Here is an 11441-nt window from a genome sequence, read left to right as displayed (position 1 = left end):
GTAGATACCTTGGAGTTGTATTTCAGCCGTCCGGTCATATGAAAGGCCATGTTGATTACCTGTCAGCTAATGCAAAGAAAAGCGGTGGAGCTATTCGTAAATTTCTGCCCGTATCTCTTAGGGCCCATGCAAGCACGCTGGAAATAAACCCTGCAGGCACGCACCCATGGGCTTGTCTCCTTTGCTCAGGCTGAGTCTCCTGAGGTACAACGCCAACTTGACCAAAATGAAGAACAACATGGTGTCGGCATCCCAGCAACTGAAGGCAAAGCTGAAGTTCTTCCAGCAGAGCATCCACCTTGACTTGGAAAGATACAGCGATCAGATGACCTACGGGATATGTAAGTGTTTTTTGGGGGGGATTTGTGTCCTGAAATCTGGGGTCACCTTTTGGGACCTTCTTAGGGGAGGCTGCCGCCAACACCTCGTCTCCCGCGTGGCTGCGGTGGCTGCTTCCCTTCGTGTGACCGCGGGGGATTCCTTCCACCCGTGACTAGGAGGTGAGAGTCCTGCAAAGTATCTCCCTACCAGTGTTCCCTCTAAGCTGAGTCGGTGTGAGCTAGCTCACCGTTTTTTAGCCTCCAGCTCACCCATTTTTGTCTTAGCTCAGGAAGGGATAGCTCCAGAGCAAACTAATTTATGCGGTAGCCAAATCGCTCGCTCACAACTTTAATGCCAGGAGCTCACAAAGTAGAATTTTTGCTCACAGGACTTCACAGAGGGAACATTGTGTAGCGCCAAGGAAGTGTGGGATTCTGTTTGTGCACCTAAAGAGTGGGAAAAATTACATGTGGCCCATATCTGGCCTGCATTCCCTTCTGGCATGGAGTTCGTGGAGAAGAAGAGAGAGTTTGAGGGGGGCAGTCCGCTTGATAGTACCACAACCGAGTCAACTCAGACAGTCACCTTGATTCTGTTATGTCAAAGGTAGACAATGCATTCATTTCATGTTTACAGGGCCAAAGTCATGCCCCAGGCCCTTTATGGGGTACCTGCTTTGCTTGATGGCTGCCCAGAGCAGGTTTTAGATTAAATTATAGATGCCATCTGAAGACTGTGAAACTTCGGGATTAATTGATCACTGATTTTAAACTGTATTTTTGTATGCTGATTTACTGTAAATCACCCAGAGCTTTGTGTACTCAGGGATGGGGCGATTCAGAATTGATGAAGATGATGTAAACAATACAGTAAAAACAGTCTTGCAGAGCTGTTCTAGGACTGTAACAATGGTGGCTGAGTTATGGAGTCTTGTGGCGGGGCTTGTTCATTAACAGCCATTGCAAGGATTGCAGCGATCGATTTTTGGCTGTTTGCTGTTTCCTTGAGTTGATTTGGCTGTTGGGCTGTTTCCTTGAGCTACCCTTCTCCATTATGTGAAGGCTGCATATCTGAGCCAATGGAATAGATAAGCATATGGAGCAGAGGTCCATCAGTGGCTATTTAGCCACAAGGTATGAGCAGAAACTCTCAGGCTAGGGCAAGTGATGCTCTGTATTCTTGGTGCTTGGAGGGGGGCAACAGTGGGAGGGCTTCTAATGTCCTGGCCCCACTGCTGGACCTCCTGAGGGCAACCTGGTCTTTTTGACCACTGTGTGATACAGAGTGTTGAACTGGATGGGCCATTGGCCTGATCCAGCATTGGCTTCTCTTATGTTTTTATGTTCTTATGAATACCGTTAAAATTAACTGTGTTGGGTTTTCAATCCCGACATTATTGTTTTACAATTTGGAGAAGGCCAAATGTCAGTCAAAGGACTTCTCATCTACATTTCACCAGAAAATGCATGGTTTCAACTTAGCTTGGAATGGGATGGGACCAGTGTTCCCTCTAAGCTGAGTTAGTGTGAGCTAGCTCACAGTTTTTTAGCCTCCAGCTCACACATTTTTGTCTCAGCTCAGGAAGGATGGGGCTCCAGAGCAAACTGATTTATGCAGTAGCCAAATTGCTCGCTCACCACTTTAATGCCAGTAGCCCACAACGTAGAATGTTTGCTCACGAGACTCCACAGCTTAGAGGGAACATTGGATGGGACCCAGTTTCCTGAGCACCTCTGATTCCAAAGTCCACTGGCATCCCTACTGCACGTTCCGAGGGTTTTAAAATAGGCGCCTTCTCTCACATCGCAAGTATCTTCTCTTATGTTAATCCAAATGTCTTCCTTTAAGCCTCCGAAAAAATGCTGAAAGCCTGGAAAGAAATGGAGGAGAAGGCCTTGCAGTGTGAACAGGTGTGTAGGAGGAGGAGGAGGTGAAGGTGGTGGTGGTGGTGATATCTTGGGTAAAACAGAAGAGTGGGGTGGGGGGAAAGGAGTGTTTTAGCAAATGAAATAAACGCATATTGATGCAAACACCGGCCTGTTGCCCCCTGGGCACTTGTTACAGCCGAAGATTGATTTTCTTTTTCTTTTTTTTTTAAATGAGGCAGCTTCTCACACTGATAAAGAAAGGACAGGAAATGCCTCTGAACTTGCTCCCACCTCCCGTTTGTGTGCCTGGCTGTCTTCCTGCTTCTTATGGGGCCTGAGAAAGATGTAGGGAACTCTTTTCCTTTTTTTTAATATTTATTTTTATTAGTTTTCTAAAAAACATTTTTAGTACAATTTCATATAGGTACATATATTTTTTGAGTCATCTTTCACATTCTAACCGTTTATATAACCCTATCCATCTTTCAACAAATATCTCTTCATTTTCCACCTGTAATATCAAGTTTAACTTTTCCATTTCCGCTACTCCCATCAGTTTATATCTTATTTCTTCTACTCTGGGTGTATTTCCTACTTTCCAATATTTGGCCCATAATATTCTCGCAGCTGTAATAATATATGAAATTACATATTTTTCATTAAAGGTAAGCGCTTCCGGCATTGTATTTAATAAATATATCTCAGGCATCAACTCAAGCTTTACTTTTACCACTTCATCTATTATTCTCTGTATAAGTTTCCAATATTTCTGAACTTTTACACAGGCAGGGTGAGAAGGCTGTTGGGGGGGAATGAGGCCTGCAGGGGCCTTTTCATGCCCTCCCCTGGGAAGCTGGCTTCCCAGTCGCATCGCGAGAGAGGGAGAGAGACAGTTGTTCTGAGCCGAGACTCAGTTTATTCCGTCACACGCTCTTCAGTCAGAGAACACTTTTGTAGCATTTCTATATACAACAAAGAATATTTCAACACAATCCAAATTCATAAAGAGTGCACTTGAAGTTCTATAAAGGCTATCCTTGGTTGCTCTGTCAAGACCCCTAACGGAAGGGTGGCTGGCCAGAACAATAAGGAACAAAACTAAATTCAGACATGAAGGACCCTTTTCCAACCAGAGGAGCTAACGTGACTGTCAGTCAAGTCTGTGATAATTTGACGTACCTCTGATGTGTACAACAAAACTCAGCCCCTTTCTTTCTGTCTCCGGGGTCAGGAAAGTCAGAGTTAAGTTAGGTTGACTCAGAGAGTGAAGGCGGACTCCACAGAGTCCCAGGGAGCCGGGTTCAGATTCTTTGTCTGTTTAGGATTTGATAGCGTGTAAACATTCCAGATAATGAAACTGAAGCTCAAATACTTTGGCCACCCAATGAGAAGGGAGCACTCACTGGAGAAGACCCTGATGCTGGGAAAGACTGGAGGTAGAAGAAGACTGGGACGGCAAAGGATGAGAGGGTTAGACAGTGTCATAGATGCAACGAACATGAAATTGAGCCAACTTCAGAGGACGGCGGAAGACAGGAGGGCCTGGCGGGATCTGGTCCATGGGGTCGCGGAGAGTCGGACTCGACTGTGCGACTGAACAACAACAACATTCCAAAAGGCAAGGGTCACGTGAGGCAGAAGTCACCTAAAGGGTTGTCCGTACCCGAAGGCCGCAGCCCTTGGCAGTGTCCCGAAGCCTCTTGGGAAACAGAACCACGGATTCAGCCGTGGAAGCTATGGAAATTCAAGGATCAGAACTTTAGCAGAGGACTGAGGCTCAGTCCGGTCCTAATCCCGCGGCAGAGGCCAGGGCGGCTGCCGCTGCTCCCCGTGCCCGCATTGCCCAGGCGCCAAGGGGAAGAACGGCTGTACGGGGAGAGGCGGGTTGCGTTGGCTGGAGCCCAGGCACTTGAGGAGCACGGCACTTGAGGAGCCCAGGAAGTTGCCCCGTTCTGCCCCGTGTCGTGCCGACGAGAGCACAAGGAAGGGGGGCCTTTCCGCTCTCATCAGTCTAGCCCTTTCAGGCCTTTTTAACCACACAAAAAAAGTGTCCCGTTTCTTCTGGGGAAGCCCCTCCCGCGTGCTGCCCCTCCCTCCCTCCCTCTACCCCACCCTCGTGCCTCGGTTCTCAGGGAGGGAAACCGGCTCCCCCCGTGCGAGGCTCTCCCACCATCGGAAGGACCGAATGTCCGGAAGGCCCTTTGACTCCAGCCAGCCTGTAGACCCCGTGGGTGGGTGGGAACTGCCCTGGCAGAGTTTTTAGCAGAAGCTGACCGAGCAGCACCGTGGAGCAGGAGGCTGCGGGGCTGGTCTCAGAGCGGCTTACAAACTCCTTTCCCTTCCCCTCCCCACAACAGACACCCTGTGAGGTGGGTGGGGCTGAGAGAACTCTGACACAAACTGCTCTTTTTCAAGGACAGCTGTGCCAGAGCTTGTGACTGACCCAAGGTCACATCAGCAGGTGCAAGTGGAGGAGTGGGGAATCAGACCCAGTTCTCCCAGATTAGAGTCCGCACACTTAACCACTACACCAAACTCGTCCCCTCTTCTCTCTCCCGCAGGTGCCAGCCACGAGCAGAGGAGGGAGAAGGGGGCCGTCTGACTCGCTGCCCCCTGCCCTGCTGGCTCGCCTGGCCTGGTCCTCAGAGAGGGGGTCTCGGGACGAGTGACAGGCCACTGGGCGGCGGCGGCGGTGGGGATTCCTTCCAGTTCTTTCCATCGACCTTCCTAGTGGTCCTAGCCTTGACCTTCTCTGGCACGTAAATGCAAGACGACGACCAAATACACAAAACGGTTTCCGGCTGGAACACCTAGACAGGAGTGGCGGTCAGGGGCCTGCCCGTCTCGTGCTTCCTCTCTGCAGTGCCGTATTCCGCTTTCCGTATCAGGCGCAGAAACCATCACCAGGGCTTAGGAACAGGCACCTTTTCTTCTGGAGCTCCAGTTTTGTGGCGCTCCAGAAGTGAAGCCTGAAAGTGTCTGATGTTGCTGACACCGGCCGTAACCAGCGTTCCCTCTAAGCTGAGGTAGTGTGAGCTAGCTCACAGTTTTTAAGCCTCCGGCTCACACATATGTGTCTTAGCTCAGGAAGGCTGGCTCCAGAGCAAACTAACTTATGCAGGAGCCAAATTACCTGCTCACAACTTTAATGCCAGTAGCTCACCAAGTAGAATTTTTGCTCACAAGACTCCATAGCTTAGAGGGAACATTGGCCATAACCTTCATACTTACAAAAAGCATTAAATGTGTGTCTTTCGGCTCTTTTAGAATTAGCTGTGTGTTCCATTTTGCCCTGACGTGGATGGCCCAGGCTAGGCCAACCTTATCAGATCTCAGGAGATAGGCAGGGTCAGAACTGGGATGGGGGGCCGACAAGGGAGTCCAGGGTCCCTGTGCAGAGGAAAGCAGTGGCAAACCCTCTGAATGCGTCTTGCCATAAGAAGAAGAGAAGATTTATCCCCCGCCCTTCACTACCCAGAGGTGTCTCAGAGCGGCTGACAATCTCCTTTTCCTTCCCCTCCCCACAACAGACACCCTGGGAGGTAGGTGGGGCTGAGAGAGCTCTTTCCAGAACTGTCCTTGAGATAACAGCCCTGACAGAACTACGGCTTGCCTAAGGTCATCCAGCAGCTGCAAGTGGATGCGTGGGGAATCAAACCCGGTTCTCCCAGATTAGAGTCTGCGCTACACCATACTGGCTCTTAACCACTACACTTTCCACTACCTTATGTTAGATTTAATGCTGTTTTTTTAAAAAAAAAATCTGTGTGGAATTGTTGTGTTTTGAGTTCATAAGGCGTATTTAAAGGAACAGTAATAATAATGCTGATCTGATCGGTATAATTGTGCAGAGATGATGAACTCTTCCTCTGTCTGTAGTCTGGCATGCATAGAGTTCCCTCCCCTCTCCTTTCCAGGCCGGAGATATCGGCTACCTGGACGACCAGATCATGGCCCTGCACACGGAGATTGTGGAATTGCAGCGGAGCCCCCATGCACGACGCCAGGGCGATATCATGGAGAATCTGTAAGCACCTGACACGTTTTTTTCTGCGTCACAGATTTAATATATCAGTGGTTTCCTTTTATCGATATGCAGGGTTGCTGCTTCTTAGTAGCAAAGTCTCCATGTCTGTTGAGTGCTGAAACCAGGACTTTGAAGCGAATGTTCAGTGGGAATTCTGTGCCCTGCCCTCCACGCTCACTTTCGCTCTGTCTCCTCACGTGGGTCGAAAGGGCAACCGCCCTCCATTCCACACTGTTATTCTCCTCCATAAATTACTGTTGCAGCTGCTGCGGTCTCTGTGGCAGAACTTGCACGCAGCTGCATATTTCGCAAATGGAGCCATGCATCAGGCAGGCTCCTGTGTTTTTCCTGGTCTGCTGCAAGCTGTACAGTCCTGCATGAAAGGCTCAGACCCTTCAGAGGAAAGATATTTTTCAAAAGCCAGACGCGTTAGGGATCTTAGGCAATCGTTTGAGAATTTAAGGATGTGGATCTGGAATCCTGACTTCGGAATCACTAAGCCGTCATTTCCAGTATGCTAAATATGCAACTGGGACATTGAACGTCACTGAGAAAGCAGGATCATTTACTGAACGTGTCATCCCATACCTGTTAGGTTCCTGGGGCAGCAAACAACAAATACAAAATCCAGCAGCAAAACAAAAAGAGGTATATTTTTATAGCTAAACGCTCCTGCTCTATCAGTTTGGCCCAAAGGGGGAAACAAACCATATGTTTTGGAACTAGCGTGCCGCCTACAGTCCTTACTGGGAAAATAGCAGATGGAAGAAGAAGAAGAGATTGGATTTACACCCCGCCCTTCACTATTTAAGGGAGTCTCAGAGCGGCTTACAAACTCCTTTCCCTTCCCCTCCCCACAACAGACATCCTGTAAGGTGGGTGGGGCTGAGAGAGCTCTGACAGAAACTGCTCTTTTTCAAGGACACCTCTTGTCAGAACTATGGCTTGCCCAAGGTCATCCAGCCAGGTGCAAGTGGAGGAGTGGGGAATCAAACCCGGTTCTCCCAGATTAGAGTCCGCACACTTAAAAACTACGCCAAACTGGCAGCCTACATCTGCCGTTCCCACCCCCGTCCAAATCCAATTTAGATGTGCTGGATGAAGAGAAGAAGAAGAGATTGGATTTATACCCTGCCCTTCACTACCTGAAGGAGTATCAGAGCGGCTTACAAATTCCTTTCCCTTCTCCTCCCCACAACAGACACCCTGTGAGGCAGGTGGGGCTGAGAGACCTCTGAGAGGACTGCCCTTGAGAGAACAGCTCTGACAGAACTGTGGCTTGCCCAAGGTCATCCAGCAGCTGCAAGTGGAGGAGTGGGGAAATCAAACCCGGTTCTCCCAGAATAGAGTCCGCGCACTTAACCACTGCACCAAACTGGCTCTGTCTCCTGTAACAAAGTTAATTGGCAGAAAAAGTCTGATTGCATTTATTATCTTCTCTCTTTCCAGTGAACAAAGAGCTATCGAACTCTACAAGCAATTAAAGCCCAGGGCCCCAGGTACGGGACAACCTTCCTCTCTGAACTCTCTTGGGATCTGGGACGTAGTTGGTGTTTGTAGGGGAAGGTTTCCAAAGGACAGAATTGGCCAGGCAAGTGGTTGGTGTTTGTAGGGGAAGGTTTCCAAAGGACAGAATTGGCCAGGCAAGTGCGGACGTGGACCGTGGCCCTCGTGAGCGGCATCACTGGCAAGGCTTAGCTCTAGCAGGCAGGTAGAAATAGCAGGACTCTGCTACTGAGCCAGGGTCCGGTGGTCTTGCGTATTTCGCCATGAGGCTCCTAAGTGAAATGGCCTTCCTAGTGGGAAAAAACTGTGTTGTGTCTGCGTCCTCTTGGACCCTTACGGCTGCTGCGGTGCTGCTTTTTAATCTCGAATTCCCCCCCCCAACCCGGAGTCCAGTTCAATCTTTCATTGTTATATTCCTTCATGAGAGCATTTTGAATGGTCCATAAAACACCCTGCTGTGAAGGGCGGGCTCGAGGCCCCGATGTCAGACTCCCTGGTCAAGCACACTGTCTTTGGCAGTGAAAAGCTTTATTGAGTTGAACAAGTTCCAGGCACGGACAGTGCTGTGTCAGTTCTAAAGCATTTTGGCGGGCACAGGCATAGATATAGAAAGTTCAAACTGTGACCGCTCCAAAGGCCCACACACACGTCACATCGTGCAGCCAGGCTCCCTCGCCTCTATACAGTCCCATTATCTCCTACATAAGCTGGCATTGAGAGCTTCAAGGACGTCTGCCTGTGAACCGGGGAGAGGCGCATTTTGAGGAAAAGGTCTAAGAGAGAGCACTCAAGCCCCCCAGCCCCGCACTCACTCCTCCCACCTGAGGGACTCCCCTCCCCCCAGCGTCTCTGGCAAACTATGTGCAGCAAAGCGAAGCATGGTTTGACACAGGGCTATTTTTGGGCAGGAACGCACAGGAACGGAGTTCCGGCTGGCTCCCGAGTTGGCCACGCCCAGCAGGAACTCAATAGCATAATAGGCCACACCCAACAGCAGGAACTCATTAGGATTGGCTACATTAGGGGTGTGTGGCCTAACATGCAAAGGAGTTCCTGCTACAAAAAAAGGCCCTGGGTTTTGACAACAAACAAGGTAAACAGAATAAGAAGCAAAAGGTGGGTGTGGCTGGAAGAACAAACTTATGGTAACATGGGGGTATGGCCTAATGTGCTAATGAGCTGTGTTGTCAGGGGTGTGGCCTAATACGCTAATGAGTTTCTGCTGTTGGGTGTGGCCTATTATGCTAATGAGTTCCTGCTGGGCTTTTTTCTACAAAAAAAGCCCTGGTTTGACACCTCACGAGACTGGGAAAAGAGCAAACGTTATTAGTCGTCGAGTTAAAACGTTTCAAAGGAGCGTTTAGTTTCTGCCAGTTTGGTTTCTTTTCCCGAAGACACTTTGGACTGCCAGTGTCTTTTAAGGGGAGCGCCGTCCTGATCCCATGGTGGGTGTTCCTTTCAGATCACTCCTACAGCGACAGCACGGAGATGGTGAAGATCATCGTGCATACGGTTCAGAGCCAGGACTGGGTGCTCAAGGAACTCTACAGACACCTCAGGTACAGCTCCCGGTCTTCTTTCTGCCCATCCGAATTCCGGTTCCACCTCCCGACGTGATTGAGGTTTATAAGATGATGCATGGGAAAGAGCAGGTAGAGAAAGAGGTACTTTTCTCCCTTTCTCACAATACAAGAACTCGTGGGCACTCCATGAAATTGCTGAGCGGTCGGGTTAGAACGGATAAAAGGAAGTACTTCTTCACCCAAAGAGTGATTAACACTTGGAACTCACTGCCACAGGAGGTGGTGGCGGCTACAAGCATGGACGGCTTCAAAAGGGAATTAGATAAGCATATGGAGCAGAGGTCCATCAGTGGCTATTAGCCATGAGGTGTAGATAGGGGCTCTGGGGCAAGGGATGCTCTGTCTTCTTGGTGCTTGGGGGGGGGTCAACAGTGGGAGGGCTTCTAGTGTCCTGGCCCCACGGGTGGACCTCCTGATGGCATCTGGTATTTCTGGCCACTGTGTGAGACAGAGTGTTGGACTGGATGGGCCTTTGGCCTGATCCAACATTGGCATCTCTTATGTTCTTATGACTCCTGCTGTCTGTCTGTATCATTCTGCATACTCCAGCAGCGGAGCACGGGCAGTCTTTAAAGTGGGGTGAGGGGCCTTGTACATTCAAACTTAAATGATGCTGAAGAGGTTGTAAAACCCCGGGGTTCTGGTGCATGGGAAGGCCTCGTTGGATTAGTAAAATGCGCCACTGTATTAATCCTAGGTGTCACCCGGTGGCTGCAGCATTGAAAAGTAGTAAATCTACTTTGAAACTCTCAAGGCCCTCTCTGTGTGTGTGTGTGGGGGGGGGGTTGTGATCGCCTGTCCTCCTCTGATGGAAAGGAGAGATCTGGTTTGGGTGGCGAAAAGATCTCACGAAAGGCCTGGTGTGTGCTGTTCAAAATAAGAGGTGCAGCAGCACATCCTTGCTGTGGTGGGTGAAGGCCAGGCCCGTAGCTACAGTGGGTCTTTTGGGGTCTCTGCCTTCTTTCCTAAAGGCACAGCCCCACAAGAATTTATCCCGTAAATGCTTGTTTCAATCCTTTTAAAACATTTTTTTAAAGTCGTGTGCTCCTTTAAGCAGAGTGGGGTGCTGTAGTTGACTAAATCCTGCACTGAGCAAGGGGGTTGGAGTAGGTGACCTCTAGGATCCCTTCTAACTCTGTGTCAAGAAACTGGTCTCCTTTAAGAGAGTTTTTCTGCCTAAGCGTTCGCTTTCTTGACTACAGAAGTCATCACCCCCACCTGCCAGCTTGTCATCAGAACTGTTGCTTAGGGCTGGCAGGCGTGATTCACTTGCAGCAGCTGAGAACGGTCATCTAAAGTGACTAACAGCCTGCAATTTAGAAATCCATCCCGGTATCAGCTTTCTATTGACTACAAGGCTTTTCTTTCTGCACTGAGAACTGCAGCCTCACCAGAGAACAATTTGCTGCACAAGCACTTCCTAACCACCTGTCAGGCTTCTGGGTGCTCTGGGCCCAGACACGACACTCTGCATCCAACGCTCCGAACCAGGACCCTCGCGCTCCCAAAACGCATACTGTCTCACTCTGCCTAGCGCTCTCTTGGCCGCTCTCTTCCAGAAATCTCCCATGTTTCGGTTCCGCTTTCCCGACGGGAGCAAGGGGGCGCCTGGCCGGGTGGCTTAATTTTCTTTCTGTCTCCCAGCAAACTGTTAGGCTGTAAGCAGAAGATTATTGACCTGCTGCCGAGGATCGAAGTGGCTCTGAGTAATATCAAGGAGGCCGACAATTCCGTGATGCAGATGCAAGGGAAGAGGCAGAGGGAGATCTGGCATTTGCTCAAAATCGCTTGCGTAAGTGGTTCCTTCTCTCGGTTCAGAGGCGATGGCAACATGCCCTTCTGTCGGTTTCCAGCATGCCCGGTGGGATTCATCTGGACCTGTCGGCTGCTCCCTCTGTGAGCGGGCTGAGATTGGGGACGGAGGTCTTCCTTCGGGGAGCTCTGGGTTGGATTTCCCCCCAGCGCCCTCGTGTCTCTCTGGCTCCCTGGTGCAAGGAGAGCCTAGCCTGGGAGATCTTCGGGGGGTGGGGGTGGGGTTGCTCAGATTTCTAGAGCGGAATTGGGGATGGACTTGGGGCGAAGCAGTGAGAACACGCTGTAGAGCCCGACTGTAGGCCCGTGAGGTGGCAGGGAAAG

At 50.1% G+C, this 11441-nt stretch overlaps 1 protein-coding gene across 1 annotated transcript in view; it reads left to right on the top strand.

Moving 5' to 3' along the window:
* Window positions 1-11441, top strand: part of CHUK (conserved helix-loop-helix ubiquitous kinase) — a 53240-nt gene that overhangs the window by 36435 nt on the left and 5364 nt on the right. Inside the window, exons 12-17 of the mRNA XM_015419921.1 lie at window positions 190-341; window positions 2170-2231; window positions 6107-6216; window positions 7666-7715; window positions 9185-9281; window positions 10950-11097. Of these exons, the coding sequence (XP_015275407.1) occupies window positions 190-341; window positions 2170-2231; window positions 6107-6216; window positions 7666-7715; window positions 9185-9281; window positions 10950-11097 (619 nt within the window). The remainder of the gene's footprint in view (window positions 1-189; window positions 342-2169; window positions 2232-6106; window positions 6217-7665; window positions 7716-9184; window positions 9282-10949; window positions 11098-11441) is intronic.

This window comes from Gekko japonicus, unplaced genomic scaffold (genome assembly GCF_001447785.1).
Source record: "Gekko japonicus isolate JY-2015 unplaced genomic scaffold, Gekko_japonicus_V1.1 scaffold3590, whole genome shotgun sequence".
Classification (NCBI taxonomy): Eukaryota; Metazoa; Chordata; class Lepidosauria; order Squamata; family Gekkonidae; genus Gekko; species Gekko japonicus.
Note: the sequence above shows the minus strand (reverse complement) of the source record. Positions and strands in the feature narration are given on the sequence as shown.